General features: G+C 44.6%; 1 protein-coding gene across 8 annotated transcripts in view; it reads left to right on the top strand.

The window, feature by feature from the left end:
- The window catches only part of KIF21A (kinesin family member 21A), a 719,281-nt gene that overhangs the window by 505,707 nt on the left and 186,218 nt on the right, over positions 1 to 27,356 (top strand). For 5 of the 8 annotated variants that reach the window (XM_085654099.1, XM_085654098.1, XM_085654096.1 and 2 more), the window contains 3 exons: positions 16,793 to 16,958; positions 17,442 to 17,462; positions 21,396 to 21,456. In XM_085654099.1, the coding sequence (XP_085510225.1) occupies positions 16,793 to 16,958; positions 17,442 to 17,462; positions 21,396 to 21,456 (248 nt within the window). The remainder of the gene's footprint in view (positions 1 to 16,792; positions 16,959 to 17,441; positions 17,463 to 21,395; positions 21,457 to 27,356) is intronic. The other 3 variants (XM_085654100.1, XM_085654097.1, XM_085654095.1) reach the window with 1 other exon arrangement.

The raw sequence follows: 27,356 nt of genomic DNA, 5'->3' as shown, positions 1-27,356 counted from the left end.
GCCGGCAGAGCCCCGTTACACGGCGGCCATCTTGCAGCTCGGCTCGGCCACGCCCCCATACAAATTAACTACTTTATTATAATTAAATTACTTCCCACCCTATTCCCCTATAAACCCACAAACCGCTCCTAAAAAAATAGCACAATTAACAAAATTATCAATTAATTTATTAATCACCAATTAATAATTAATAAATGTGTTTATCATAAATACTAACAAATTATTAATTACTTTATTATAATTAAACTACTTCCCACCCAATTCCCCTATAAACCCACAACCCGGCACAGAACTGAAATACGCAAAATGTAATTAACATAAAATGAATCACTTCTAAAAAAAATTCTCACACATAAAAAAAAAGCTATACTTATACAAAGAAATTAGATCACATACTTTTAACATACATACTAAAATACAGAGCACTAATATAAATATCGATATTATTAACAACAATATTTTTACAAACGATATTACTGACTTCGATATTACCGAAAATGATATTTCTTACCTTCAAGTCGGTATTCTGGTCAACGATATTCTTGCAGTCGATATTATGCCACTTCGATATTCACAACTCGATATTCTGTCTGTGCACCCTCCTTTACATCTTGATTTTGGTTGAAAATCTCCAACCTGGTTGTGTTTACGCCCTTTTAATAAATGCGTTTGAAGTAACAATATTTTCATTTAGGCCCACTAGATAATGAGATATGGAACTCGACGAGGTTCAGATAGAATATGTTGTCACATTCTTCTAGCACATCCTGAGAAATATTGAGTTGCGAGTGATTTTTCTTGAGATTTGGAAAGTATTGTTTGGGGTGTGTAATCACAACCCTTGTAAGGGTGAACCCTCATTGTCACTAATTAATCTGAGCTCAAACCCCTGGCAGCTATGGCACAGTGTGGGCAGGCTTAAATTAGGGCAATATGTAGAGTACTAATGCAGAACCAAAAGAATAATAAAGTCAAAATGCCAAACAATAAAAGTCCCACCCTGTATTAGAAAAATAGAATACATTTAATAAACAAAATGACAATAATTCAATAGGGGAACTGGATATATGAATTTGTAAAGTTTTAAGAAAGAATAGTACCTGAAGCTCAAAGCACCAATGATAGTCAATGGTAGCGTTAGATTGGGACCTAGGTGCAATTTATTGCTGACCGTGATGGAGATACACCAATCCGGTTCAACCCTTTCAAAGATTTTACCTTCTTACTTAAGTCCTGATCCACCACATATGTATGCTTCTAAAGCTCTCCAGGACCAAAGGGGGGGGGGGGGGCACTTGGTCTCTGGCAGAGGCTAGCAGCAGGGTCCAGTCCAGGTTCAGTGGCCACTGGTCAGCTGGCTGCTTCCAAGAAAAGACCTCTTGCAGCTTTTTGCCTCCCTGTAGCCACACAGAAGGTCAGTCAACTGACCATTGGAGTCCCCTACTTTGTCCTGGGTAGATGAGGGAGCAATTCCTGTCTTTCAAGGCTCCTCTCAGGTCACAGACAGCATGTCCACTCCCCTTCAGATCTTTCGCTGATCCAGAAAGTGTTCTTAAGTGGGTGCCTGGAGGTGCCACTTTTGTGCTTGGCACCAGCTAGTGGGTGTGGGTGACTCCTGGGCATTCCCAAACCAATGTGGTAAAAGTTACAGTTTTTCATTAGTTTCTGTTATTTTCAAGATGTCAAAAATCTAAAGCCACACTAAACTTGGGCCCTGACAGGTGGAGGGGTGTGTGAAAGTATCACAGGGAAATAATCATTGTCATCCCACATCTAGAAACTTAAATCCAGTTTGGGGCAGACACTGTGGCCTCTACAAACCAAGACATTAGTCTGGTAGGTCTAAAGCAGGGACCTTCAGTAACCAGACAGAGCACCCACAAGAATTGTCTTGGCATCCTGTTCTCTGTTCCGAGTGTTACATGTAGCTCAGCAAATCTGTAAAGCACAAATTGACAGTGTGGTGTCACAGGATGGCCACAGCCCCACTCTGAATATTCTGTGGAGTTCATAGGAGTAATTTCTGCCCAATCAGGGCAACTTACGGTCTGCTCCTTCGAGGCATTCACACCTATTGAAGGCTGGCCACAAACTGGGAGAAGCTGGTGAGCTAATGCAAATTAGTCTCCAGGAACTTCAGGCAGGGAAAAGCTGACATTTTAAAGTTACTTTTCCTTAATAGTTATTTAAAACTTACTTCACAGTTTAATTAGATGTCTAGTAACTATTAAAATAGTGGTTTAATTCATTTTCCAGCTGGTCCTTTTCCCGAGTTAGCAGTAATAGTATTTCTGATAGAGCCTTTGAACAGCAGATTCCTCAGTTTAGAATATTGCCTAGGCATCAGACCGTATCTGGAAATTCTTGAGCAGTACCTTTGGGTGCCGGAAGGTGGCATTGTTCAGCTCCACATTGTCTGCTTCAGAATTGTCATGGTGCTTATATAGACGCCGCCCGGCACGCTGACATCAGTTCCTTTGATTCCCTGCCAACAGAGCTACCTTGGTCACTTTTTGACCACCTTTTTGCAACTTTCTGTCAATTATTTTTGAGTTATTGCTCCCAGTGTCCTAGGGACATGCCTCATCTAAACCTACTGGATTTATGCCTTGTGGGGAACATCACTAACATGCCGGTGTCTGATCCCCCGCCTGGTCTCTCTCCTGAGGCTTGAGTCGAGTCACGACTCCAAAGCCTGTGCCGAGTGCGAGTCAATGCCTCCAAGGTGATTCGTGAGTGAGCGATGAAACTTATGGTGGTGCGGCAAAAGAATGCTCTGCGTTGCTCTCGGTTCCCGGTCCCCTTCAAGGAGTCGTTCCCTGCTGACGGTGGTCTTCTTGCTCAAAGATTTCTTCCTCCAAGTAGGGTAAATCGAAGAAGTATAAGAAAAAGAAGGCGAGGCGGGCCTTGACTTTGCCCTCCAAATACCATGATTCTAGGTCTCACTCTCACACTTCCACCTGTGGCGCTGGCGTGGGGGCGTGCGCCATGCTACTCCAAGATTCCAGGAGCAACTGCTGCTCAGTATGGAGTTCTGTGATGCCATGAATGCCATCTTTGGGCCACCGATTCCCTCCAGAGAGCCAAGAGGTGCCCACGCTTGGTTACCATTGAAGGAGACGATGGTGTGGAGGTGTATGATCCAGTGCTGCCTGAGGAAGGTCACACCATCCTCAACCAAGCTCTGATGGATGGCAGGGATGCAACAAAGTTCGCCATCCAGTCTGGACTGAACACCACGGACTCCCTGGGTTGAGACATGGCTGATGCGGTGGCGCTGCGTTACCACATCTGTTAAGGTCCACTGGTTTTTAGAGGAATGGCCAATGAATATTGATGGACATGCCCTTCGATGGCTCCAGCCTGTTTGGCGACGAGCTGTCTTTTCACCTCTACCACTGACGTATAAGGGGTCATTTTGGGCACACGCATTACAAGCCATATCCGGTTCAGCAGCCTGGCCAGTCTATTCAAGGAAGGTGCTGCTGAGCCTAGAAAGGATGCTGGATACATTTCCAGCATACTGTCTAATCCCCGCCCCTCTGGCTCCGCAAACTTAAAACCTCTTTAGTGTGTCCTCTGTCCAGCATAGCCATTCCGTTGATGGCAAGATCAGGCACCAACTGCCTCAATAATTACCCCTCACCTCAGGAATCTCTACTGGTTCCCCATCCAGAAAAGATGCCAATTCAAGATGCACACACCTTCAAGAGCTCCACAGCCAAGGACCATCATACATCAACCACCGCCTGAACTTTCACCAATCCTCCAGACACCTGCGGTCCACCTTCCTCGCCCTCTAACACACGCCCTGCTTCCCCCAAAGCCACAGTGTAGGACGCTGCTTTTCCTACCTCACTGCCAAGTCCTGGAACGACCTAACCCTCCACCTCAGAGAATCGTTCTCGGTTCCGAAATTCAGAAAGGGACCCAAGACCTGGCTTTTCAACTAAGCCCAGCAAGAATCTAGCACCTGGATACCCTCGTGGGTGATTAGCTGCGCTCTGCAATTCCTGATTTATTGATTGATTGATACAGAAGGGGTAAGGTCTACCATTTTTGGAAATGCCTCCATCCCTCCCACCATAAAAATAATGACTTACAGAGGATCATCTAAGCTTGCTTCATCAGGAAGTGCATGCACTTTTGGCCAAAGGAACTGTTGAGAGGGTGCCCGCATCGGAAGTAGGGCTTGAATGTTATTCCTGTTACTTGCCAAAAGATGGAGGCCTCTTCCCTATATATAATAAACCTAGACCCTCTCAACTACTTGAAAAAAGAGAAATTCATGATGCTCATGTTTGCTTCATTCCTGTCTGCCCTGGATCCTGGAAACTGATTTGTAGTGCTGGGCCTGCAAAACCTGTATTTTCACGTCCCCGTCCTGCCGGCTCACAAGCATTTCCTGCGTTTCCTGGTGGACCATGAGGATTTTCAGTTCTTCGTGCTCCCCTATGGCATCATCAATGCCCCTCGGGTGTTCACGAAAGTGATGGTGGTGGTTGCAGCCGATCTTCAGAGGTCAGGGGTTCCAGACTTCCCTGCCTCGACGACTGGCTGTTGAAGGTGTGCTCACCTAGGCTGTCATTGCCCACCTCCAGACTACGGCCGACCTCCTGCATTCGCTGGGGTTAATTTTCAACCTGTCAAAGTCGCACTTGACTCCCTCTCGGATACTCCCTTTCATCTGAATCATTCTGGATGCAGTGCAGTTTCTAACCTACCTTCCAGAGCAGCGAGTCGAGGATATTCAGGCTATGATTCCAGGGTTTCGGCTTCTATCCTGGATTTCAGTGAGACTGACTTTTGGGCTTCTGGGCCTCATGACCTCCTGCTGGGTTAACATGCCCACTGGCATATGCGGGCTCTGTAGTGGTATCTGAAGTTCCATTGGGTCCAGAATCAGAGGAATCTCCTCCACCTGGTCCAGATAACTGTGACGGATCTGTAGTGGTGGCTAACAAACCCCACTTGGGTCAGAGGCAGACCCCTCTCCCTTCCCCACCCAGAGTTCACAGTGATCACTCTTGGGTTGGGGCTGTCATCTTCGTGAGATGGAGATCAGAGGACTCTGGCCTTCGATGGAGTCTCGCTCCACATCAATTTGTTGAAGTTGAGGGCGATTCTCTTGCCATTGAAGACCTTACTTCCCTCCATCGAAGGAAGGCTGGTTCAGGTGTTCAAGGACATCACTGCCATGTGGTACTGCAACGAACAGGGCGGGATGAGATCGTGGACCCTGTGCCAGGATGCTCTGATCCTCTGAACATTGTTGGAAGTTCAGAACATTTCCCAGGTTGTACACCACCTTGCGGGATCTCTGAATGCCAGGGCAGATTAACTCAGCTGGTATTCTGGTAGTCAGGCATCGGTAGAGTAAAATGGTCCACGCCTGCTGTTGGGATGAGTTTGTGGCTCACACCATGTGGACTCCCTTTCTGCACCTTTTACTGAGGTGTTATTGTTTGTGCTTTCTTTAGCCCTACAGGGCCATGCTTTGGGCACCGTTAAAGGTTACTTGTAAGCCATTTCAGCCTTTTTGCAGTTTCCGGATCTGCCCTCCTTCTTAAAGTCACCCATTGTGACTGTTTCCCCACCAACTACTTTTGTGATGCCCACTGGGATCTCAATTTGATATTTACTTATCCTATGTGCTCTCCCTTTGAGTCCCTGCATTACTGCCCTCTGCGGCTTTTGACCTTGAAAACAGAGTTCTGGCCATAACATCGGTCAGGATTGTTAGTGAACTTCAAGCTCATTTGGTCCAGCCTACATATACGGACGTCTTTCTTGACAAGCTGTTTCTTTAGCCATGTGCCTCTTTCCTTCCGAAAGTGGTCACCCCTTTTTACATTGGCCAAAGTATCATTTTACCTGTCTTCTATGCTTCACCTCATCTGTCCAAGGAGGAGGGGAGACTCCATCATTCTGGGCTCCTCCCCCTCCGACGACTCTTGATGGGCCACATCGCTCAGAATCCCGCCACACCCACGGACCACGCCTGAAACCTCCGCATCATCCTGGACTCCTCGCTCTCAATAAACCGATGCCGTTTTGTCCTCCTGCTTCCACACACTCTTCCTCCATAAGATCTTCAAGTGGATCTCCACCAAGTCCAGGAAAACAGTCACCCCTGCGCCAGAAGCAGACTCGACTATGGCAACGCACTCTATGCCGGCACCACCCAAAAACTCCCCCAAAAACTTCAGCCCATCCAGAATGCCTCCGCCAAACTCATCCTGAAAATCCCATGCCGCAACTACTTTACCCGTCACCTGATAGACCTTCTCTGGCTACCTTTCAACATAAGAATCCGCTTCAAGTTTCTCAAGCACGCCTGCAAATCCCTCCACAATGTCGGACCTGCATACGTCAACCACCATCTCTCCTTCTATACTCCCACCAGACATCTCTGCTACGCCCAACTGGCCCTGGCCACCATCCCACAGATCCGCAAGACCACGGCTGGAGGAAGATCCTTTTTCTACCTTGCTGCGAAGACCTAGAACTCCCTGCCTCTGCACCTCAGGCAATCCCCATCGCTGCCGCAATTCAGGAAGGACCTCAAGACCTGGCACTTCGACTGAACCGCAGGATCCCCCCCACACTCTGCGCCTTGAGACCCTCACGGGTGAGTAGTCCCGCTTTATGAGATTATGGATTGATTGATTTGGACTCTAAAAGAGCTCTGTCATTTTATATTAATCAAACCAAGGAACATCAGGTGGACAATAAGCTCTTTTGGGGTCACACGAGTGAAGGAGAGCAAGGCCATGCAGAAGCGGATCAACTCCTGATGGATTGTACTCTATATAAAGATCTGCTACGCACTGGTGAAGATGCAACTCTCTGAAGGCTTATGGACCACCTCCACCAGGGCCGCAGCCAGCACTACTGTGTTAGCATGCGCGGGTTCTGTCCAAGACGTCTGTCAAGCTGCTATGTGGGTGTCCCTCCATACAGTCATGAAACACTATTGCTTGTACAGTCAGGTCTGTTGTGATGGACATTTCTCCTGTTCCGTCCTCCAGGACTTTTTAGTCTAAACAAGTTTGAAAACCCACCTGTAGGGAGGTATTGCTTGGATAGCTATTCGAAGGTGAGGAATCTGCGGTTAGATGTCCCTGTCAGAAGAACAAGTTACTTCCCTTCGGTAATACTTTTTCTGGTAAAGATTTAATCTAATCGCATATTCCTTACCGATCCTCCCTGCTCTGCACACAGGGATTTTTCCCAAAAAAGATCCTGTTAGTGCACACTGGTTAAACTCTACATTGGTTTTTACTGGACTCTGTGTTTTTGGTCCAGAACTAGGCACAATAGAAACTGATGTCAGCCCACCAGGGTGGCCCCTATATTGGCGTTGTAATGTCACTTATGTAGCAGACAATGCATGCACAGAACTGAATGATGCCTTCTATTGGTATACTGGTACACAGAGGTACTGCTCACGATTTTCCTGATACAGTCTGATGCCTGGGTAATATTCTAAGGTGAGGAATCAGCGGTTATATAGAGTCTCTACCATAAAAAAGCATTACAGACGATAAGTAACTTGTTCTTTAATCTGCACTCTGGTTTTCTGCATAGGGCAGCTAGGTCAGCCACAGTATTAATGAAAGTATTAATTTTCTACATGTCCCACTAATAATTACTATGCACCACACCTTGTAGGCTACAAGGCTTACATAGGAGTGACCTACTGAGTTTTCTTTTGTCACACTAGAGGATGGCTCAATATGTATGACAAGCTACATGTGACTGTTAACTTTTCATGCACCATATACTATATTTTTGTAGAGCTTAAAGAAAAGTTAAATACGTTTAACCTTTTATTTTTAGAAGTTTATAGGAGGAAAGGTCTTCAGTTTTTAATCTACAGCCTTGAACATTTGGGGCCACAAAACGGTCTCTAACCTGCAAGCATAGGAAAATGCATGTGTATGTGTGGCATGTAGGATTTTAGGCCTCCCGCCATGTAGCCCTAGTTTCATATTGCACGAGGAGCTTGACTTCGATTATGTTGAGGGTTACATCAATTTGGCCACATTGCTACTGTGGTGCTCTATATCGAGGAATCCTCAAGCCCTACTTAACAGGGATATAATTGAGAAATGTTTATCATGTAGCATGGATCTCCAAATTGCGTGGCTGGCCTACTTCAAGCAGATGTGTTACTGGGTCGGCAGAATCGCTTCCACAAGCCGGAAGGGCTGTGCAAGGATTATCGATTCCAGCTGAAGCAATTGTTTCTCAAATTGAGGCAGCAAGAAAGGTAAACAGGAGAATTCATTATGAACCACAATAAGGATTACATATTAATCTAAACCACCATAGAGCTTGAACAGTGTCTGGAGTTTGTGACTGCCACTTGGGACTGGGTCCATAACTAGATGTGGGCTTGGGTATATTAGATGGCAGCTATGTTTCCCCCATGGGCAATAAGAATCCTCTTCCATCTTTGTTTCCCATGCAATGAAAGTTCCCCACAGAGTTTGTTGCTTTTCCTGTTTTTTTTGTAGATTTGACTCTTGTTTTACAAGACACTATCTAATCTCAGTATTGAGGGACACGGGGATAACCAGATTCAGGCCCGTCCCACTGCACTTACAGTCCCTGTTATGTTATAGAATAGATATTTGTAAAGGCTGCAAATCACCCCCCCCCATGGGGTCTCTCGGTGGTCCGATAGACAACATACCTGCAGCTAGGTTGATAGATATAGCGGCAGCTGATTCCAGTGGTGGGGGGGGGTGAGAAAAAGCGGCCCCCATACCTAAGGATGTGCCGGGGGCATAATAGCAGGTGCTCTAAGGTTACGAGTCGTAATGTAAGGTTGCAAACTATTTTGTAGGTAACAAGGCCCATTTCCATGAAAAGACTTATGGACCAGACATAAAAGCTTAAAAAGGGCGCACTTTCTTATAGACAACCAGTACAGAGATCTCAATGTGGGTTCAGAAGGAGAGCGATATGGTTGGTTGCAAGCCACTGTGCTGCCGTGTTCTGTGTTACCTGGAGCTCGGAAAAAGACCCTCATTCATTAAAAACATTCGCAAATTTCCATAGTCCAGTCGACTCATAAGAAGTGCTTGGGTAAGTGATTTCCTGGTCTGCAGAAGTAGCCACTGAAAAGGTTTTCAAAGCATACGCATCAGACCAAAGCATATTCCAGAGATTGAATTCTCTTGTTTGAATTCTCATGTTCTTTCTTGGACAGGTTTTTGTCAATTAGAACGCCTAGGTTTTTTACTGCTTTTTTTTGGAATGGGAGTAGTTCCTAGTTCCCTAGGCCACCCCAGTTGCTGGACCAAAAGGATTGAGCTTTCCCTAAAAGTAGCATCTTCGTCTTGCAAGTGTTCATTTGAAGATAGTTGGTGGACATCAATGAGACAATCTTAGTCATACATTCCCTGACCTTTAGTTTTGTGGATCCAGGTTTGGGCCCAATGGTAATGCCAAGTTGGGTGTCATCTGCCTACGAGATGACCCCAAAGCCACACAATCTTATCACTGTGGCGAGTGGGGCCACATAAATGTTGAATAGGGTGGGGCTCAAAGATGAGCCCTGTGGCACCACCTTATCTAATGCCATAGTTTTAGAATTGAACGAGTTCAGTTGTATTGAGTTAGTTCAATCAGCCAGAAATTTCCCAGCCAGCCTAATGCTTTGCCTCCAATACCGATCTCCACCAATCTTTGGACTAGGGTTGCATGGGAGATGGTATTGAATGCTGTGGGCAGGTCTAGTAGAACCAGCGTGGCTGATTTTTCCCCGTCTATAAGCAGTTTGATAGAGTCCAGGACCTCCATTAGTGCTGTTTCTGTACTATAAGGAGCCCAGAATCCTGACTGGGAGAGATCCAACATAGAGTGAGTTTCAAAAAAGTTATAAGTTGTTGGTTAACTGAAGCCTCCATAACTCTTTCAAGAAAGGGGAGCAATGATATGGGTCTATAATTAGATAGCTCTCGAGGGTCAGTAGTCATAAAAATAATTGGTCAGACACTGACGATTTTCCACTTTACTGGAAAAGATTCCAGGGTCAGGGAAAGGTTAACCAGGTCGGTGACCGAAGCAAAAAGGGCGGGGGCCAGAACATCCATGATGTAGTGAGGAGCAGGATCGTCTGGAGACCCCGATTTGATTCTATTCATCAAGACTTGTACTTATTCAGAAGTGACTAGATTCAAGGTATCCAAGAGTATAGGATTCTAGTAGTTTAGGTGAAGTTGGCCTTTCCTGGTTTCTATCGTTTGGAAAGGATTTAGAGGACTTGTCAGTTTTTCCCTCAAAGTAATTGGCGAGATTACCGCAGAGAACCCGAGAAGCTGGAATTCGTGGGGCACAACTTATAGAATTAGTAAATTCCTTCACTATTTTATCACTGAGCTCCCCCCTGATTTGCTTTAGTGTCAGCTCTTTTCTTAAAAGCCCTCTTCGTGTTAGGAGCCATATGATCTTTTGATCTTATAATGTAAAACTGCTAGGAGTTTAAAGCACTTTTTATGTTTAAATCGTTTTTATTGAAATTATTATTTCAAACGGTGCCATTTATAGAGGAGAAAAAGTAGCAGTAAGACATTGCATGGCATTTAACAAGGTTACAAAATACATTTTACAATAAGAATCCCAACTCCCTCCCTCCCCGTCCTCCCCCCTGACAGATGAAATAGAAAATGAAAAGAAAAAAGGGAAAAGGAGAATTCTCCTGGGTCCTATACTAATACATGTCGCCGCTTACTCCTCTCCAACTTTTCGCTCCAGCACCCTAACATGGAAGCACAGCTAGCTGTGTGCGGCTTCTCCGCCTATGTATCCAGAACGGCGGTTGGAGTGGGATCCTGTGTGGTGTCTAACAGCCGCATCAATTGGAGGTATTTGGGGCAGGTTATTTCCCTCATCTCTGTACTAAGTATAGATAGGAATGGTCGCCAATAGTCCACAAATGAGGCCCCTTCACCCTGTAACGTAAGCGTAAGGCACTCCATGCCCAGCACGGTCCATATTCTCCCCAGCCAGCCTTGGTGTGCTGGAGTCCTATCTGTACCCTAGTGAGAAAGTATGTTCTCGAGCGCTGCTCCCAGGGCCAATCTCATCTGCCTACCTCAACAAGAAGATGGCATTTGTGTATTAAAATGATTATCAATGTCAGTTAGAACTTGTTCCCAATATGCGGAAAGATGTGGGCATTCCCACAATAGTTGAGTCAGAGTGCCCTCTGCTCCCCATTGTCTCCAGCAGTGTGAGGGGCGGTTGGGATTATATCTGTGCATTCTAGGTGGAGTAAGGTACCAGTACGTAGCTATTTTAGTCACGGTTTCAATGCTCGAGACATTCAGTTTTGTGTGGCGGGTGCGATAATAGATATCCCCCCCTTCTCCCCCCCCAAATTCTTCCTGCGAGAGTGTTCGGCCCAGTTCAGTCTCCCACTTCTGCTGCTCTGGTGTGGAGGTCTCTAATTCCGGAGGACGCAGCATATGATAAAGTTCAGTGATAAGGTGTGCATTTGTTGTTTTCGTTTGAAGTCATTTCTCATATGGTGTTAGCCATCTCTGGACCCCTGGGCGCGCCAAAAGGTGCATCACCCAATGTCTCACTTGGTGGAAGCGGTATCATTCGGACTCTGGCACAGCAAATGCGTTTCAGAGATCCTCAAATGTCAGGGGACCCTCTACATCGGACATATGTCCAATGGATCAACAACCCTGAGCCTCCCAATGACGAAACATCTTCTGATCTAATCAGGGGGCGAAATCCTTGTTTCCAACTATGGGAGTGAGGGGCGACAGTAATGAGGTTAAGTCGTGCTGGGCCTCTGTGGAATCCCATACTCTCAGAGTCGTTCAAATGATTGATGAGTTGTATATGCCTTCTGGGCGCAGTTTTTTGTGTAAAAAGGGGACCCCCCCCCCCCACCACCACCCACAGAGCCTGCCCGCGAGCGCCCGCTCCATAAAGAGCCAGTGTTTCTCCGACTCTACACGACCACTCAAGCAGGACACGCAACTGAGTTGCCTGGAAGTAGTGGATCAGGTCAGGGAACCCCCCCCCCACCCCTTCTGGGCGGCCTATAGCTCCGTTCCCTACACATTTGAGGCTTCTTATTGGCCCACACGAGCAAACAGATCTCCTTCTGCAATTATTTGAGAGTCCTGGGGGGAGGCTCTTAACGGGAGAGTTTGAAAAATGTATAACATTTTGGGTAGGATGTTCCTTTTGATCCCTGCCTCTCTCCTCAACCAATAGGAGCCGAAGGGTCTCCATCTACCCAACTCACCCCGCACCTGGGACAAGAGCTACTTGTAGTTCAGGATTGCCTTGTTGTGAGTAGATTTTGTGAGTTGAATCCCCAGGTATGGGATGGATTCTGCATCCCATTGGAGCAGGCATGCCAGACTCTCCATGGTGGACGGACGAAGTAAGAACCCCATAGCCTGTGACTTTGCCACATTAATTTTGAAGCCAGAAGCCGCTGAGAATCTCTCTAGCTCGGCAAAGAAAGAAGGAATAGAAATCTGGGGATCTTCCAGTGTGGCAGCCACATCGTCGGCATATAAGCTAATGGCATGAGCATCCCCCCGAATCGCACGCCAGAGATCTGTGGGTTCTCCCGAACTCTGGGCCATTGGCTCCATGTAGAGAGCAAAGAGCAACCGGGAGAGCGGGCACCCCTGTCGAGTGCCCTGGGAGATCTGAAAAGGTCCGAAAGAGCGCCCATTAACCGGCACCGTAGCTGTTGGCTGACAGTAGCCGCTGAGCACCCATCTTGAGAAGCGGTCTCCCACACCAAACCGCGCTGGGATAATCTTCAAATATCCCCAATCTACCCGATCGAACGCCTTTTCGGCGCCAATCTATATCATGACCTGTTCCGTGTTTTGGCTCCGTGCTTTATCGATGGAGTAGCTTTCTCGTATTGTTGCTACACTGTCTAGTGGCTACGAACCCGGACTGGTCGGAGTCTATCAGCCCTGGCATCATCGGGCTCAGCGTGCTGCTAGTATGCCCGTGAAAAGCTTCAGATCGACGTTCAAGAGGGATATTGGCCTATATGAGGCGCAATATTTAGCATCCTTACCCGGTTTTGGAATGACTACGATTGAAGCTCTGAGCATAGTGGGAGGAATGACCCCCGTATCTCCTATTGTATTGTATAATCTAGTGAGGATCGGGCCAGAGATGTACAGAAGGTCTTGTAGAAGGTAGTAGAAAAGCCGTCCGGGGCAGGGGATTTGTGCAATTTGGGGCGGGCTATGGCCGAGATCACCTCCGCTGTTCTGATGGGAACATCTAGACTGCTCTGGGGTAAGTTTTGGGAGATTAGCTCCTTGTACATAGGAGAGTGAATCTTGCTCTGCCAATGGTTGCACAGGGTACAGCTTAGCTGAGAAATCCCTAAACGCCTGTGTCATAGTTATATCGTCTGTGCACTCATTACACACAGTATGAACAGTGGTCAGCTGGCGTTGTGCTCTAAGCTTGTTAGCCCGCACCGGTTGCCCCCCCCACATAAAAGGAGTGACGCAATCCAAGTGCGGCATATTCTGCTCTGTCTAAATCAATGCCAGTGAGTTTTCTGCGAGCTGCCTCAAGCTGTCTCCACACTTGTGGAGCCCCGGTCCGTTTGTGGATGCTTTCTAGTTCTTGTACTTGCCCTGTGAAGTCCCTTCGTCTGTCCTTCCTAATTCCGTTGTCCGCCGCAGAGACGGCTATGAATTCCCCTCCGACGCATGCTTTAAGCATTTCCCATAGTGTGGTAATTGAAATGTCAGGGATATTGTTAAATGTGAAAATTATTTTATGGCGCTGTCCAAGCATTTATTCACATCAGAACGGTGCAGCAAGGTATCGCGCAGCTGGCAGGCGAATGATGGTCTTTATGGAGGGGGAAGTGTGAGCGTCAGAGTCAGCGCCGCGTGGTCAGTGTGAGCGCAGCCTTGTCTGAGGCTTGTGCATGGGGAAGTGGGGAGCGTGAGCCGATAAAGTTGTCGATCGTAGCAAACGTTTTATGCGCATGTGAATAAAATGTGTAATCGTGGTCAGTGGGATGTATGGAGTGCGACATATCTACCAAACCTAGATCTTGCAACCACTCCCGCCCTGCTTGTGTAAGGGCCACAGTCGCACCATGACACGGTGCAGAGCGGTTTAGCTGATTGTCAAACACTAGATTATTGTCACCCCCCAGTAAGAGCAATCGGTCAGGGGAGGCAGCGTGGTTCATCACCGCCTTCTTCAGGAATGCCTCCTGACCCTTGTTGGGCGCGTACATGGAGCCTAGGGTGTAGTCGCATGCATTAATGGTGATCGTGAGAGCTCGGAGCCTTCCTTTAATCTCTGTCTGCTTCGTCTCAACTTTGCCCCTAAAGTAGCGAGAAAAGAATAGCCACCCCTGCTGTTCTAGTAGTGAGTGAGGAGAAATACTGCTGAGGGAAAGCCAGTGACCTAAGTCGATGTGTGTCTTTGGCTAGGAGGTGTGTTTCTTGCAATAAACAAATTTGTGCTGCCGAGTGCTCTAGATAGGACAGGACGACCCTCTCGATGGGGCCGTTCAAGCCCTTCACATTTAGGGTAAGGATCTTAAGCTTGTCTAGCGCACCTGTAGGGTCCTACTAGATTGTGCATAGGGAACCGGTGGTCCTTAAGTACTCCCATCTAGCACCCCCCGGGTCAACCGGTGTAGCCACCTCGCAGGCGACCATTGCTTCAACCAGGGCGAGAGAGGCCCACGACCCAGGAGAGTAAACAAATTAGACATAAAAAGAATTAAAAAACCCAACAAGAAAACTCCTACAACAAAGTCTCGGGGGACTAAAGTCCAACATCTTGGAATGTGTGTGGTCCGAGGCCAATGCCCCGGCTCGTGATAGGGAAAGGGAAACTGGGTGGGATGCCCATGGCCAATGCCCCCCCTCCCGGACCAACCCAGGCGTCTATGTAAGAGTTCAGCAAAGGTGGGTGCGCATTGTTCGCTTGGTACCTCCAGTAACCCTGAATGTCCATCGCCTGATGGCTCCCTTGTCAGGGATGCCAGGACCGCTTGGCGCTCTTTGGTTATGGTCGCTGGGTCTGGTTTCCGTGAACCAGTTGGAGTTTTGATCGGAGTCCATCCATGGCCGCTTCTCCTATTCCTGTTTGGTCTGCTTCGCGGTGTCTCCTCTTCCGTGGGGTCCACGATGCCCAAGACCTTGCTGACCTCTGCGCCTGAGCGAAGTTGATGAAGTTCGCCGTTATGAGAGAATGGCTGACTTCATGAGTACGACATAGCCAATGAATCGTAGGTGTGCCGTGATAGGTTGGAACGCTTTTCTCTTCAGTAGGGTCGAGGCAGTAGGGTCGAGGCAGCCAGGTATAAGGTGGGTTTCTAATCTTTATATTGGAAGGTGGGGGCATCCCTTGCAGCTCATAAGATCCTCTCTTTCAGTTGTTATTCATTGAAGCAGGTTAGAATATCGGCTGTGGGGGCCGAATTGCTTCTTTTGGGGCCTACTCTGTGTACGATCGAGCTTGATGGGAACATTTTCTGGTTCTCCAAGCAGCGCGCGAAACATGCCCATCACCATGGCCTCGATGTTTGAGTCCTCCAGCCCAACTGCAAAGCCCCTGATTCGGAAAATTATTGCGGCAGGACCTGTTTTCAAAGTCCTCTGTGTGTGCTTGGAGGTCCAGATTCTGCTCCCTTAGGCGGATGACCTCCTGCTATAGGCTCTCGAGCTCTTCTACCTTGTCTGTCTCACGGTGCTCTAGGGAGTTAACCCTTTCCCCCAGTGAGTCTATATCGCGTCCCACCTCTCTCAAGTCTGCGGACAGTTCTCGTTTCATGGTGGTGAGGACCTCCCTCAAGGAGGAGAAGAGGGACTCCAAGAAGGAGCAGCTGACTGGCCCCTCCGAGTCTCCTCCTCCCTCCATCTCTGCTGGGGATCCCTGAGGAGGTGGGTTCTCCGACTAAGGCATCTTGCAAAGCATGTCCTTAACAGACCTGTCCTTTTTTGGTCTGCCGGACGCCATGGCTGGGAGCACTCCTGGAGCTAGTCTCTGACTACTCAAGTCTTCAAAATCGCAGGCCGTGAAGCTCCCCCAGCAGGCTGCGGACTGCGGTTGTGCACTCTGGTCTATTATGCGACTAATCTGGAGGGAAGGACCCCAATGCTTTCTTGACTACCCCTCTCACTGCTTGCGGGCTCCCCCGTGTGTGCTACCTGATACAGTCTGCTGCCGCCGGGGTCCCACAGTTCAGTGCTGTTGCAGCCACCTACGCCACAAGTTCCAGCCGGATCTTTATCTCTCGCTCCAGGGGGGGACGTTATGTCCGGAGGCTCCCTCCACTTCTTTGGGCCTAACTGTGATCCGACCCCAGTGCGCCACCGGCGGACCTAAAAGTATCTTCTCGTAGGCCAAATGTGCCTTAGAGGACTTCTCCCCTTTTGCTGAATCTTATCCTAAAGAAGATTCATACAGCCCAGTTTGTTTCATGAATGGAATTAGCTTACTAAGTGATTGATTACTTTAAAAGGTGTGTTGGCGCTAAAATAAAAACACACGTTCCATCTCTGTCGTTCTGCTTGTGCTGGAGACACAATTGGGAATCGTCTTTAAAACAATGTATTTTAAATTCCTATGATTGCCCAAACACACATCACTAATTATAACTTGTCAAATCGTGTGGTTTGTCCGCTGGTGAATTTTATGACGTATGAGGTCTTTTATTGTCAGGAGAGCAGAATTGTAATATGGAAGTGGTAGATTAGAAATACAAATATGTATAAATGTTTACATGTTTTTCTTTTAGGGCCTCCAAGCAGCCCAAAAGGAAGCTCAGGTTAAAGTTCTCGAAGGGCGTCTGAAGCAAACTGAAATAACAAGTGCGACTCAAAACCAGCTGCTGTTTCACATGCTGAAAGAAAAGGCAGAATTAAACCCTGAACTTGACGCCATGTTAGGTCATGCATTACAAGGTAATTTTTAGCACCACATGTTGAGTATGCTATTGAATGCATGACAGTTTTGCTTTTCATGCTTGGTTTTTGCTCCCGGGAATTTTTATGGAGAGTTTGAAGGAAAACAATTAGCTGTTGAAAGTTTTAAAAGTTACTCTATCTTCTAAAGTCCTCCACTTTTAAGTGTTTTTACTATTCCTACTTATGTTTATTTTAATATTAAGTATTTTAGGATGTTCCAGTTTAAACAGGAAAATGTCAATATATCGCAGCCTTGGAAACCGAGGAAGGTTTGCACTTTACGTACAAGATAGGGTCAAGAAAGTGCGCCTTTTTCTCTTGATTTCACGTTTAACATTGAGTGTAAAAAGTTCTGGTTCAAATGTGTCTTACAGCACGTTACACGTTGCGTGGCAGGTGAATATGGAATCTTTCATAAGTAAAATCTGTGTTGATTGGAGTGTTGCTTTTTTGTTTCCTTGTTGCTGTAAATGTATACAGACCTAGATAGCATACCAATGGGTAAGTATGACCAGCTTTCTGTGTATGTGTACACCTGCATGTTACTAATTGTTCCGATGCACTAACCGTTTAGGAATTTTCAGAATGCGAGTAGGCTGCATGTCTTATTCTGTGAAAATACTGATCACCGACCAGCTGCCTTCCTCCATGCAGAGGCTATTATTAACATTTGTTAATACAGCAAAGACTGCTTCTGATAAACCGCTGTTGCTTGACCTTCATATACAGCTTTTTTTCAGCACTGTATCATTTAATAATTAACTCAGCTGGACCACTCTTCCATTTCATAACATCTAACCTTGGCAAAGCCACAGCCTGTGTAGACCAATGAGGTGTCACACTTCTCGTGTGGACATCCCTTTGGTATTTTGAAAGGAAAGTGTTAAAACGAAATCCGTTTTGAGAATGTTCAAATATGTGCATTTTAAATATTTGCTACAGTTGTACCCAGATATTATTTTTATCATCATCTGTTTGAGGCAGTGGTGTGTAGCTTTTTTTCAGTTTGCCAAAAGTGTGCCTTCACCAAAGTCCATACATCCTTTCTATACACTACGTTTAAAATAGCATTTAAAGTATGCTAAACAAATGCTAAGTTTCAGTAATCGATGTCTGCTTCTTTTCTGGAGTACCCCCTCTGCGAGGGAGAACGTGAATAAAAGTTTTTTTTAATTTTAGTTTCTCATTTAAGCCAAATATTGAAGTCTGTCTGAGTCCAGAAAAAACTGGCAGCAGTAGGTTACCCTAGGACCATTAAACTCTTCGTTTTTGTTCTATAATCATAAGAAAGTACCTCTCTTCTGGGCTCTGCCTGTTAGTTTAAAAAATGCCTCACATTTATTTCAATACATTTTCTGCTTCCGTTGCATACACTGTATTCAATATCAAAATTGATATTTTTCATGTTTTTAGATGTGCATCTTTCTTTGACGCCCTAGTCTTAGAGCCTCCACACAGGGTACAGACCTCTGGGCAAACCCTACATATAGCATTGACTGACGCTCCTGCCAGAGTAGCCCAATTCCAGATATCACTTCGATTTGGTATTAATGACCTATGTTCGGTGCTTGAACTCTTAACTCTCTTAGCATCTACATTATTCCTCTTTATTAACATCCAGGTTTGCTGCTTGTCTTGGCTCGTAAAATCGAGGCAAATGCTCATGCGGGAAACTGAAAGGGCACTCAACTGAAGTGAACTGTCCGTTGAGTTATCATCATTAAAGCTCCATCCGGTATTCAGGGATGGCGTATTACACTACTCATTGGCATCCAACACCCGCTCTGGCCTACATGCTGCAAGGCTCTTTCGCATAGCTCTGGCTTGCCTGGCCAGCACCAATAAATTAACTAACATGACAGCACCCTATGCCTCTGCCATCCCTCTACTTGGCCTTCCTGCTAAAACAGGACAATTATGAGCGACAGTTGAGCCACTGGCAGAACACAGATTTGTCCACAGTGGGAGCGCTCCTTGTCAATGACAAATTGGTGGACTTCCCAACTCTTATAACTGGTTATAGCCTCACTCCTGCACAATTCCTCACCTATGAGGGTATTTCGCAGTACCTCTGTTCACTTTATCATACCCACCATACGCCACCACCTACACACAGTGTATCAAATTCTTTATACTGCTGGTATGGGTAGCAAACTGATAAAATGGTTCCACAGGGCGTTTCCATCTAAGGGAGACACCTCTAGACTTCTTTTACGGACCTTTTGGAAATCGACCTGACAAAGCCATTTCATGATACTGACTGGAAAAGGGCACTGAAATAACTCATAAAGTATCCCAAGGGATAAAATGCAAATACATCCAATTTAACGTACTTAGTAGAGCATATCTCGCACCAGCCCGCATCAATAAAATCTTTCAAGGAGCAGTTGCAAAATGCCCCCGGTGCTCACTGACCAGCACCAATCTACTGCATATGCTTTGCGACTGTTAACAGCTCTATCTTATTAGTCACAATAATGGTCTCAAATGAATGAAGCCCAAGCATCCCTCTTTATCTCTGCTTTATGGATGTAGGCTGATGAGAGGTGCCTGCGTCAGTGTGAGTCCAAGAACTCTTTGCATATTGATCATATGACAAATCAGACCATTTCAGTGTTTAAAAAAAAACCTAGCCGAAATAACAGATATTATATCCAAAACAGGTCTAATAGTGGAGGCATTCCCCTCACACATACTCTGGTAGTTTCTGAATGAGCTACACGCTTTGAGGTAGCCAAGATGGCAGGTGGGGCAGTTCTTCCCACTGCTGTGAGCAGACTGAAGTTGTTGAATGGTAAGTGGGAGTTGCAGTAGTAGGTGATTTTGGTGGTGCATTCCATGTGTAGCTCTGTTTAAAACAAATCATACCACACTGTGTCTATTTTCTTACCTGTGAATGCCCCACTGGGAAATGTGTTAAGTGTTGACTGGCATGGCCACTTGCATTAGGTCTTTCTTCCCTATCTAACGGTTTCTAGAGTGATATAACATTGAAAACAAATAAAGCCACAAGGCAAACTTCATTTTCATTGCTCCCAGACTACATCAGGAACACATTTTGTCTGGACCTTGTTGTACTGGCACTTGTGATAAATATTGTTGAATTAGAAACCGCTTTATCAACAAGCAGGAATGATGCTTCACCAAACCCTGCAAACACTCTCCTAAGTGGTTACAGGATTTCTTTCCATATACACTGTTTATGCCACTAGCGTGGTACAGTCATCTAGTATTGCTATGTTTGAAGGAAGTACCATTGAAGGTGCTTCATTCTTGCCGGTCGAGGCAATTGATGTTGAGAGCTTTCCTGTTGGCTATTGTGTTTGCCAAAAGGGTGGGTGGACTTGAAGCTGTTACGTTGGCCCATCCTATGCTTCTCTCTTCCTCTTGTAAGTGATAATGAGGGTTTTCGACTGAATGTGATTTCAGAGTTTCTTGTTTAACAAAAATGCTGCGTTCTTGCACCCTCATTACCCTAGTACGAAAAGGGAATTGACTTGACTCTAAGTTGAACCTATGTTTTTCTATGGAGCACTCCAGCAAATAGTGAGTATATAGGCATCTCCTTTTCCCGACAGGCTGTTTAGTGTATCAAACTATTGTATAAACATTTTCTTATGAAGGGATTATGGTCCCTAAAGTAATGGTAGGGCAGATACAGTAGTGCCCTTGAGAGGGACCTATTTTTAAAGGCGACTGTCACATTTCAAGTGGTGAATTTTGCCTATCCATAAGACCATAAGTTTAACTTGATTAGGCAGTCCCTCAGGAGATCCTCGCCTAAATTGTATTTGCTCTTAAGCCTCAGACCCTCCTCTTGTGTTTAATACTGTAGGAGTCGTTCTATAGTGAGAAATTCCCAAGAAGTTTTAGAAGCGACTGATACTTTCTCTTCTAGCAGATTCCTTGTCTCCCTTCTGCCTACTCTCTTTTAAACACAATTGCATTCTTTGGTATCATTTTTTGGATATCATATTGGATGCCTGTTTCGCATGTCCTGGCCACTGCGAAATAGTGTAATTAGGTGGACGGGTCACCCCAATGCTTTTACAGAGTCTTTGCATCACTTTCAGTGATGATGCCTGTGACTGACACCATGGTGTCTCACTTTGATGCAGAGCAATCGATTTTTGTTATAACTGTCAAATTCCACTTTAACACATGGCGATCGTTCTAAAAAGAGGAATATTTGGGAAAAAGAGTATCCATTTAAAAAAATGTTAGAGAAAGTAAGTACTTAGTAGAACAAAAAGTTGCTAGTGAGTTTTATATAATGGAGTTATTTTTAAACATGATAAATGCAACCTATGGTGTACCACATTTTATAATTCATATGTAGGTGCTTTACCTATATTATGCTGCTTTGTAGGGTTATTTTGAAGAATGACAATTGTAATGCATTGTTGCCTAATTTTAACTTAAACCCTTTTGTAGAGAATACAGAGAACAGTAGTGACGATGATGCATCGCTTTCCAGCCCTGGAACAGAAGGCAGGTAAAGAAAATGTGAAAACGCGTTTTAACCTATGGTGTAATTTATTTCTTGTTTTGACAAAAGATACTCTCCGTCATCATTTTTTTCAGAATATGATATATTGGGGAAGGTACTCATTGTGCGGGAGCTTCAGGAGGAGAATATGCTGCCAGCAACCATTTTATATTAACATTGCAATAAGCTAATATTTCTAGATGCAGCAGATGGAATGACATTACAGTTTAGTTGGGGAGGGATTACTGAGCAGTCTGAGTTTGTAATAACAAGTTTTTTTGTTGTGAATTAAAAAAATAACGTGGCCCTTCTCCAGACATCACACTGCCTAATATTTCAGTAATTATATAAAAACTCTGCCTAAAACCTGTCAGTCCACAAAAGGGCCCCAACACACTTAAACCTCTAATCGGCAATAGAATATTATCAACAGTCAGGTTAACCAGTCATTTGCAACCTGCTGCTACAAAACTGAAATGTGCATTCTGTACTTCAGAAAAGTCGTTGTGCTGGCCCGAATTTAGGCAGTGGAAACATTTTATTAGAATGCCATTTCCATTTTTTTATGAGCTATACCAACTAAGCATGACAGTGACAACTCCACTCACTCGGTCTCCAGCATCAATAGTGCAAAGCCCTTCACACGCAGCACTAAAGGGCTCAAACAGCTATTGGGGGATTGTCTGTTTGTAAACAACTCCTTTTGGTGATCTATTGAAATAGTCCTAATATGATCTAAAATTATGATTTTTGTTTTATAGGTTACTGTTCTTAATCTTGTTGCTCAGAATAAAAACGGTTATTTTGGACACTAAATACTTCCAGAAATTGTTTTAGGATATTTTCAGCCACCAGGAAAGGAGGTCACTAGATATAGTTTAAGATTGGGATTGCACTTCTATTTTTGTCAGGCACTTGTATTCTACATTTAATTCTCGAAAAGAACACTACTTTGTGATCCCTACATATATGAATCTTTTATGAAACAGGACATCAGCACTTGGCTTCAGTTAGTGACAAAGACTTTGAAAATACTTATTCCTCTAAGGGCCTTTGACCAGTTTAACTGCTTCTCCATGTTCATCAAGGCAGCTCTGTGCCACTTTAACCTTAACCAAGAAGTGTGTCAAATAGGGCCTTGGTTTTTTTGAGCAGTCCCTCTTTTTCTACAGTCACATGTACCTTTCAATTGGATGTTCCAATATCTTTCGCTAATACAACGGTAGGAGATCATCACTTCAAAATATTTTACTGAACAACTGGGAGTGTATGATTAATGTACCCTCAGACTTTGCTCTAGCAAACAGGTCTACTTACCCGCTACTGGTGGGTTTTCTATTTCTGAGTGGTTTCTTCTCATCTGGCAGACAGATGCTGATCAGTACACCGTTGAAAGAGAATTTTTTTCTCCCCATTGGTGGCAGACAAATATGTTGGACCTATTTGTGCCCAAATCCCATCATTCATGTTCTCTTTGCCATTATATTTCAAGTCCGTTCTGTATTATTATCTTGTGATCTGCAGATCCCTTTACTATCAACAAACATGCTTCCGTTTCAAACAAAAGTTGTCTGAGAGTCTAGCAATGTCTTTCTTTCTACACACACTTTCTCTCACGCATACTGTAACTTTCTACCAATGGAATTTACCAGTCGGTTCCAAACCATTATGTGTGACCACTTAACTGCAAATTGATATCAACATATATAGTGCAGCCCAAAATGTCAGACACCTTTTTTGTGACAAACACTCATCTCTCCCTCAGGTACCTAACCAATTTTACTGAAATTTCTTTTATTCCACACAAGTAAATCCCATTCCGAGCAGATTAGCTGCTATTACAATACCACTGTTCATATAAGTCCTTGGCTTCAAAGTAATCCTGAAGAAGTAGGAGTTCTCATGGAATCGTGATAGACTGAACAATTAACCACATACTTTTTTCTCTACTTTGTTCTGTGCTCATACTTCAAGTTTGACAAATTGATAGTTATTTTCTGTTCATGCTTTTTGTTATTACAAACAAGAACGCTATGCATATAGTTAGACTAGATGTTCAGTTTGTGGCACTAGGTAGCTAGGTCTTCAGTCTCGGGACATCAAGTAATATGCATCCCAACGTTGACAGTAAGCACAGGTATACCATTTGGTGGGTATCGGGCAGCATTTTATGGTCAATTTCGCCCCCCCGCGCTCCTCTGGGTGTGGTGTCACTGATTGTCCATTAGCACTGTCACCCCCATCTCATCTGTGGTCACCATATCTTTTCATATTTCATGGATTTTTTTCTACCCTCCTGTACTAATTTCTTAGCCTGCTTTCAATAGTCCTTGGTGCCACTTTTCGAGATTTGGGTCCTCAGGCCTTCCCCCATAGTCTTGCTAAATCAATTCAGACAATAATTATACCTCAGTTATATAGTGTCTTACAGTGCCTTGTTGTGGGATCACCACTCCAAATACTCAAAAGCATGAGTTTAGCCTCTGAAGGATGCTTTCCTTCTAGTATGTGGTTGATACAGCCATTTACCCCTTTACGGAATCCATCTAATCGAAAGCCATATGATGTGAAAGAAAATGCCTACTTGTCTGCAACCTCTAAGACAAGAGTTAACATCAGTTCTGTTTTCTCCATTAACTTCAGTTTAGTGTGTGCTTACTATGTTGTATTTTAATGTGTACCTGTCTGAGCCACCCACAGTTCCTTGTCCCACTCAGTGTCTCCATACCCACCAAAGTCCTCCATAGCTCAAAGCCCTAAATCCCATTTGCCTATCAGGCTACTTTGCTCTCCTGTGGTATTGTAGCTTAGGGTCCTATATTTTAGACTGCCTTTCTCCCCGTACCTTACTCAAAATCATGTAATCCAGGAGAGTTCCATCCGGAATCACAACTTCTCCCTTTATGTGTACTCGTAGCGTATGCTGTAAGTGCAGGTATTGATTTATTGCAAAGTCTGCTATACCATACTCGACTGCAGGTTGGTTAAAGGGTTTTAGGCCCCTTGACCTCCACATGTCCTGCAGAGTGGATATCCCAAGCATGTCCGAACTATGGAACCTGTGAAGGCTCCAAAATTCATTCTGTCCTTTGCACACCCACAGGGGGATTAACCCATTTAATTTACCCTTGCACCATTTTTGGGTGGTATTCTTCCATGCTCTGTTTAATGTGGCTGTATGGGCCAGTAGTCTTTTGAAGTGTATGGTGTTATATAGGTCTACGGGGTAACCAAGCTCTCCCAATGCATGTCTGTTGATTTGGATCAATGGCTCTTGATTTTGCCAATTGCAGTTTTCTTTTAAATAATAGTGTTAAGAGCTATGAGGTTAACTTGAATGTCTTTAGCAGTATTGTTTGTGGCCTTCAGCAATTTACCTTTTCAGTCCTGCTAGTCGGGACTGAATTTCTGAAAAACAAATCCTTTGAGGCAAACCCTACCCAGATTCTTCCTAAATGTCCCATGTAAATGACCACAGACATGCAGCATGGATACTTTATGCTCCACTTAGACCTGTAGAATTCCTATTTCCACTTTTGAATCACTTGTGCAGATTAATGATTTCCAAAGGCATAAAATTAAAAGGATTCCCTTTGATGTTAGGTAAACCGAATGATTGTTACTAAAACGCCAAATACATGTGACAATTCAATTGCTGCATTAGGGGTTTAACATATATCTATAGCTAATTGATTGGTTGTTAATAGACTCCTCTACATCACAAATCACCAGAACTTTGAAAGTAATGGTGGTAACGTTCCCCACAATTCTAGATTGCAAGCCTTTGATGTGAAGGTGACAAGTGACGCCTGCACTAGGATGCCTTCTCAATCAAAGCGGAGTTGCTTGCCTTTATAGCATCAGATCTGCTGCCTTCTCATGAAGGATGCTCATGCACGTCTGCATATTTTTCATCACCATTGTCCATCTTAGAGCACTGCCCTTGCAGAGTCTGAAAATGTAGTAGATGTCGATCATGATGCAATGGGGTCCATAAACTTAAGACCGAGCACATCCAATCATAAGCATAGAAAATAAAGGTAAGATGATGAGTTGACTCATGGCGGTTTCACTTTGCCAAGATACTGTGGTAGCAAGTGTCTCTAAAAGGGTCAGGGGTTGATATCCAAGATTTGTCAGCCCAGGATTTGTGATCTTCCAAGTAATCACTTTAAATAATGTTTTGGCTCTAAGAACAATTTGGCTGGCACTCCACTCCAGGCATTATGATTTGCCGATCTCATAAGGAAACAAAAGACCTACACAGTCCTCTACTCTTTAGAAGGATACCAGTGTCATATGTAATTCACTAAGGGAAACTCTCTGCGTTGCAGAGTCTGGAAATTCTGAATGAAAAGGCTCCCCTTGTAAGGTGACAGCACTTGAAAGAACAGTGTGAATTCCACCAAGTAAGTCTGTTTTGCAATATGGGAAACTTCATAAATCAACCTGTTCTAAACAAAAGGACATACAAGATGCAGAGTTCACATGAAGGCTTCCACATGAGGGGGTCACTAAGGACTGAGTTGTTGATGCAATGTTTCTCCAATTCTGCAGCAAAGAGCAGCAGTGTGAATAAACAAAGACAATGCCTTAACGATGTGATTGAGGTGGCATGGCATATCCTGTATTCAGAGGTTCTGCATCTTTCCAACGTTTCACATTTCAGGCTGTTGAAACTGGAAATTTAATTGAGGAGCAAAGGCAGGATTCTTCAAAACAGCCTAGCCTACTTCAACTTAACTGATTGGCACCTAGAATTCAACAGAATGGACTTCAAAACTGGCCTGGTGATTGAATGTAGAAACTAGAGGAGAAGTGGATTTTCTTTTCAAGGCTCGTTTCCCTTTAAGGGACTGTGTGTGAATCTGGTATTTAGCCATCAATCGCAATCTTAACTGCTACCATTTGAGAAGATATAGTACTTAATTGTATAGTCTGAACAAGGGCATGCTCTCAATATCCCTTTTGAGGATCATCTTCTTCGAAACTTTACCTGTTTGTGATTCTAGTTCACCTTTTTTCCCTGGTGCCATCTTGTGTCCAATTCTGGGGACTGGGGATGTTTAGAGGTTCTTTTTAAACTCAGGCCTAGGGGTGCAATCTGATCTCCGTGTTGAAAATCAGTCTCTTAATTGTTATGGCTTCAGATAGCTGAGTGAATGAAATCCAGACTTTATTGAATGATCAGCTATGTGTTTTTTTAACTAGGATCAAGTGGTTCAGTTAACACAGTCATCTTTCTCATCTGAAGTAGCTTCTGAATATGGTATTGGAATAATAATTTAACATTCTATTCAGACAACCGTTCCTTTGTAACTGAATGGGCACTACAAATATTAGATTTTAAAGGTGCACTTTGGTATTACTTAAACATTTCAAAAGGTGTTTACTTCTCAGAATGTATTTTTGCCCCAGTCCTGATATTTACTTAGGGCTTATACTTATAACACATTTAAGCTGTCCCTGATTTGAAACTAATTTGTATCACATTGAAGGTTGCTTTAGGTGGTGTAGATCAGTTGCCTCATGAGTTGTTGGTGAAGGTGAATTAAACAGAATTCTTGTCTCTGCCAGTGAAGGTTTCCCTTCAAAGCAGGTAGATCCCAGTAAAAGATGCAGTGTAGTTGGCAGAGGGCTAGATACATGGCCTTTCAGTTTGGCAGCGAGAGAGACAGAGCCTGACAGTATAAGTGAGTTCTTGCCAAGAGGTCGTCATCGACAGTGGATAAAAAGATTTGTAGAAACAAAGAGTGCTGAAGCAGAGTACTGTATTACAATCCATCTTCAACAGCAGTATTGGTAGAGAAAATGATTTGGTTGCCTGAGCTTGTCCTCTCATCCTTTAACAATAGCATTTTATTGATTTTTCCACAGGTTAGTATCATCTACATGGAGAAAGAAGT

This window comes from Triturus cristatus, chromosome 4_1 (genome assembly GCF_964204655.1).
Source record: "Triturus cristatus chromosome 4_1, aTriCri1.1, whole genome shotgun sequence".
In the NCBI taxonomy this organism is placed as follows: domain Eukaryota; kingdom Metazoa; phylum Chordata; class Amphibia; order Caudata; family Salamandridae; genus Triturus; species Triturus cristatus.
The sequence above is the reverse complement of the archived record's forward strand: the minus strand, read 5'-3'. Positions and strand labels throughout refer to the sequence as shown.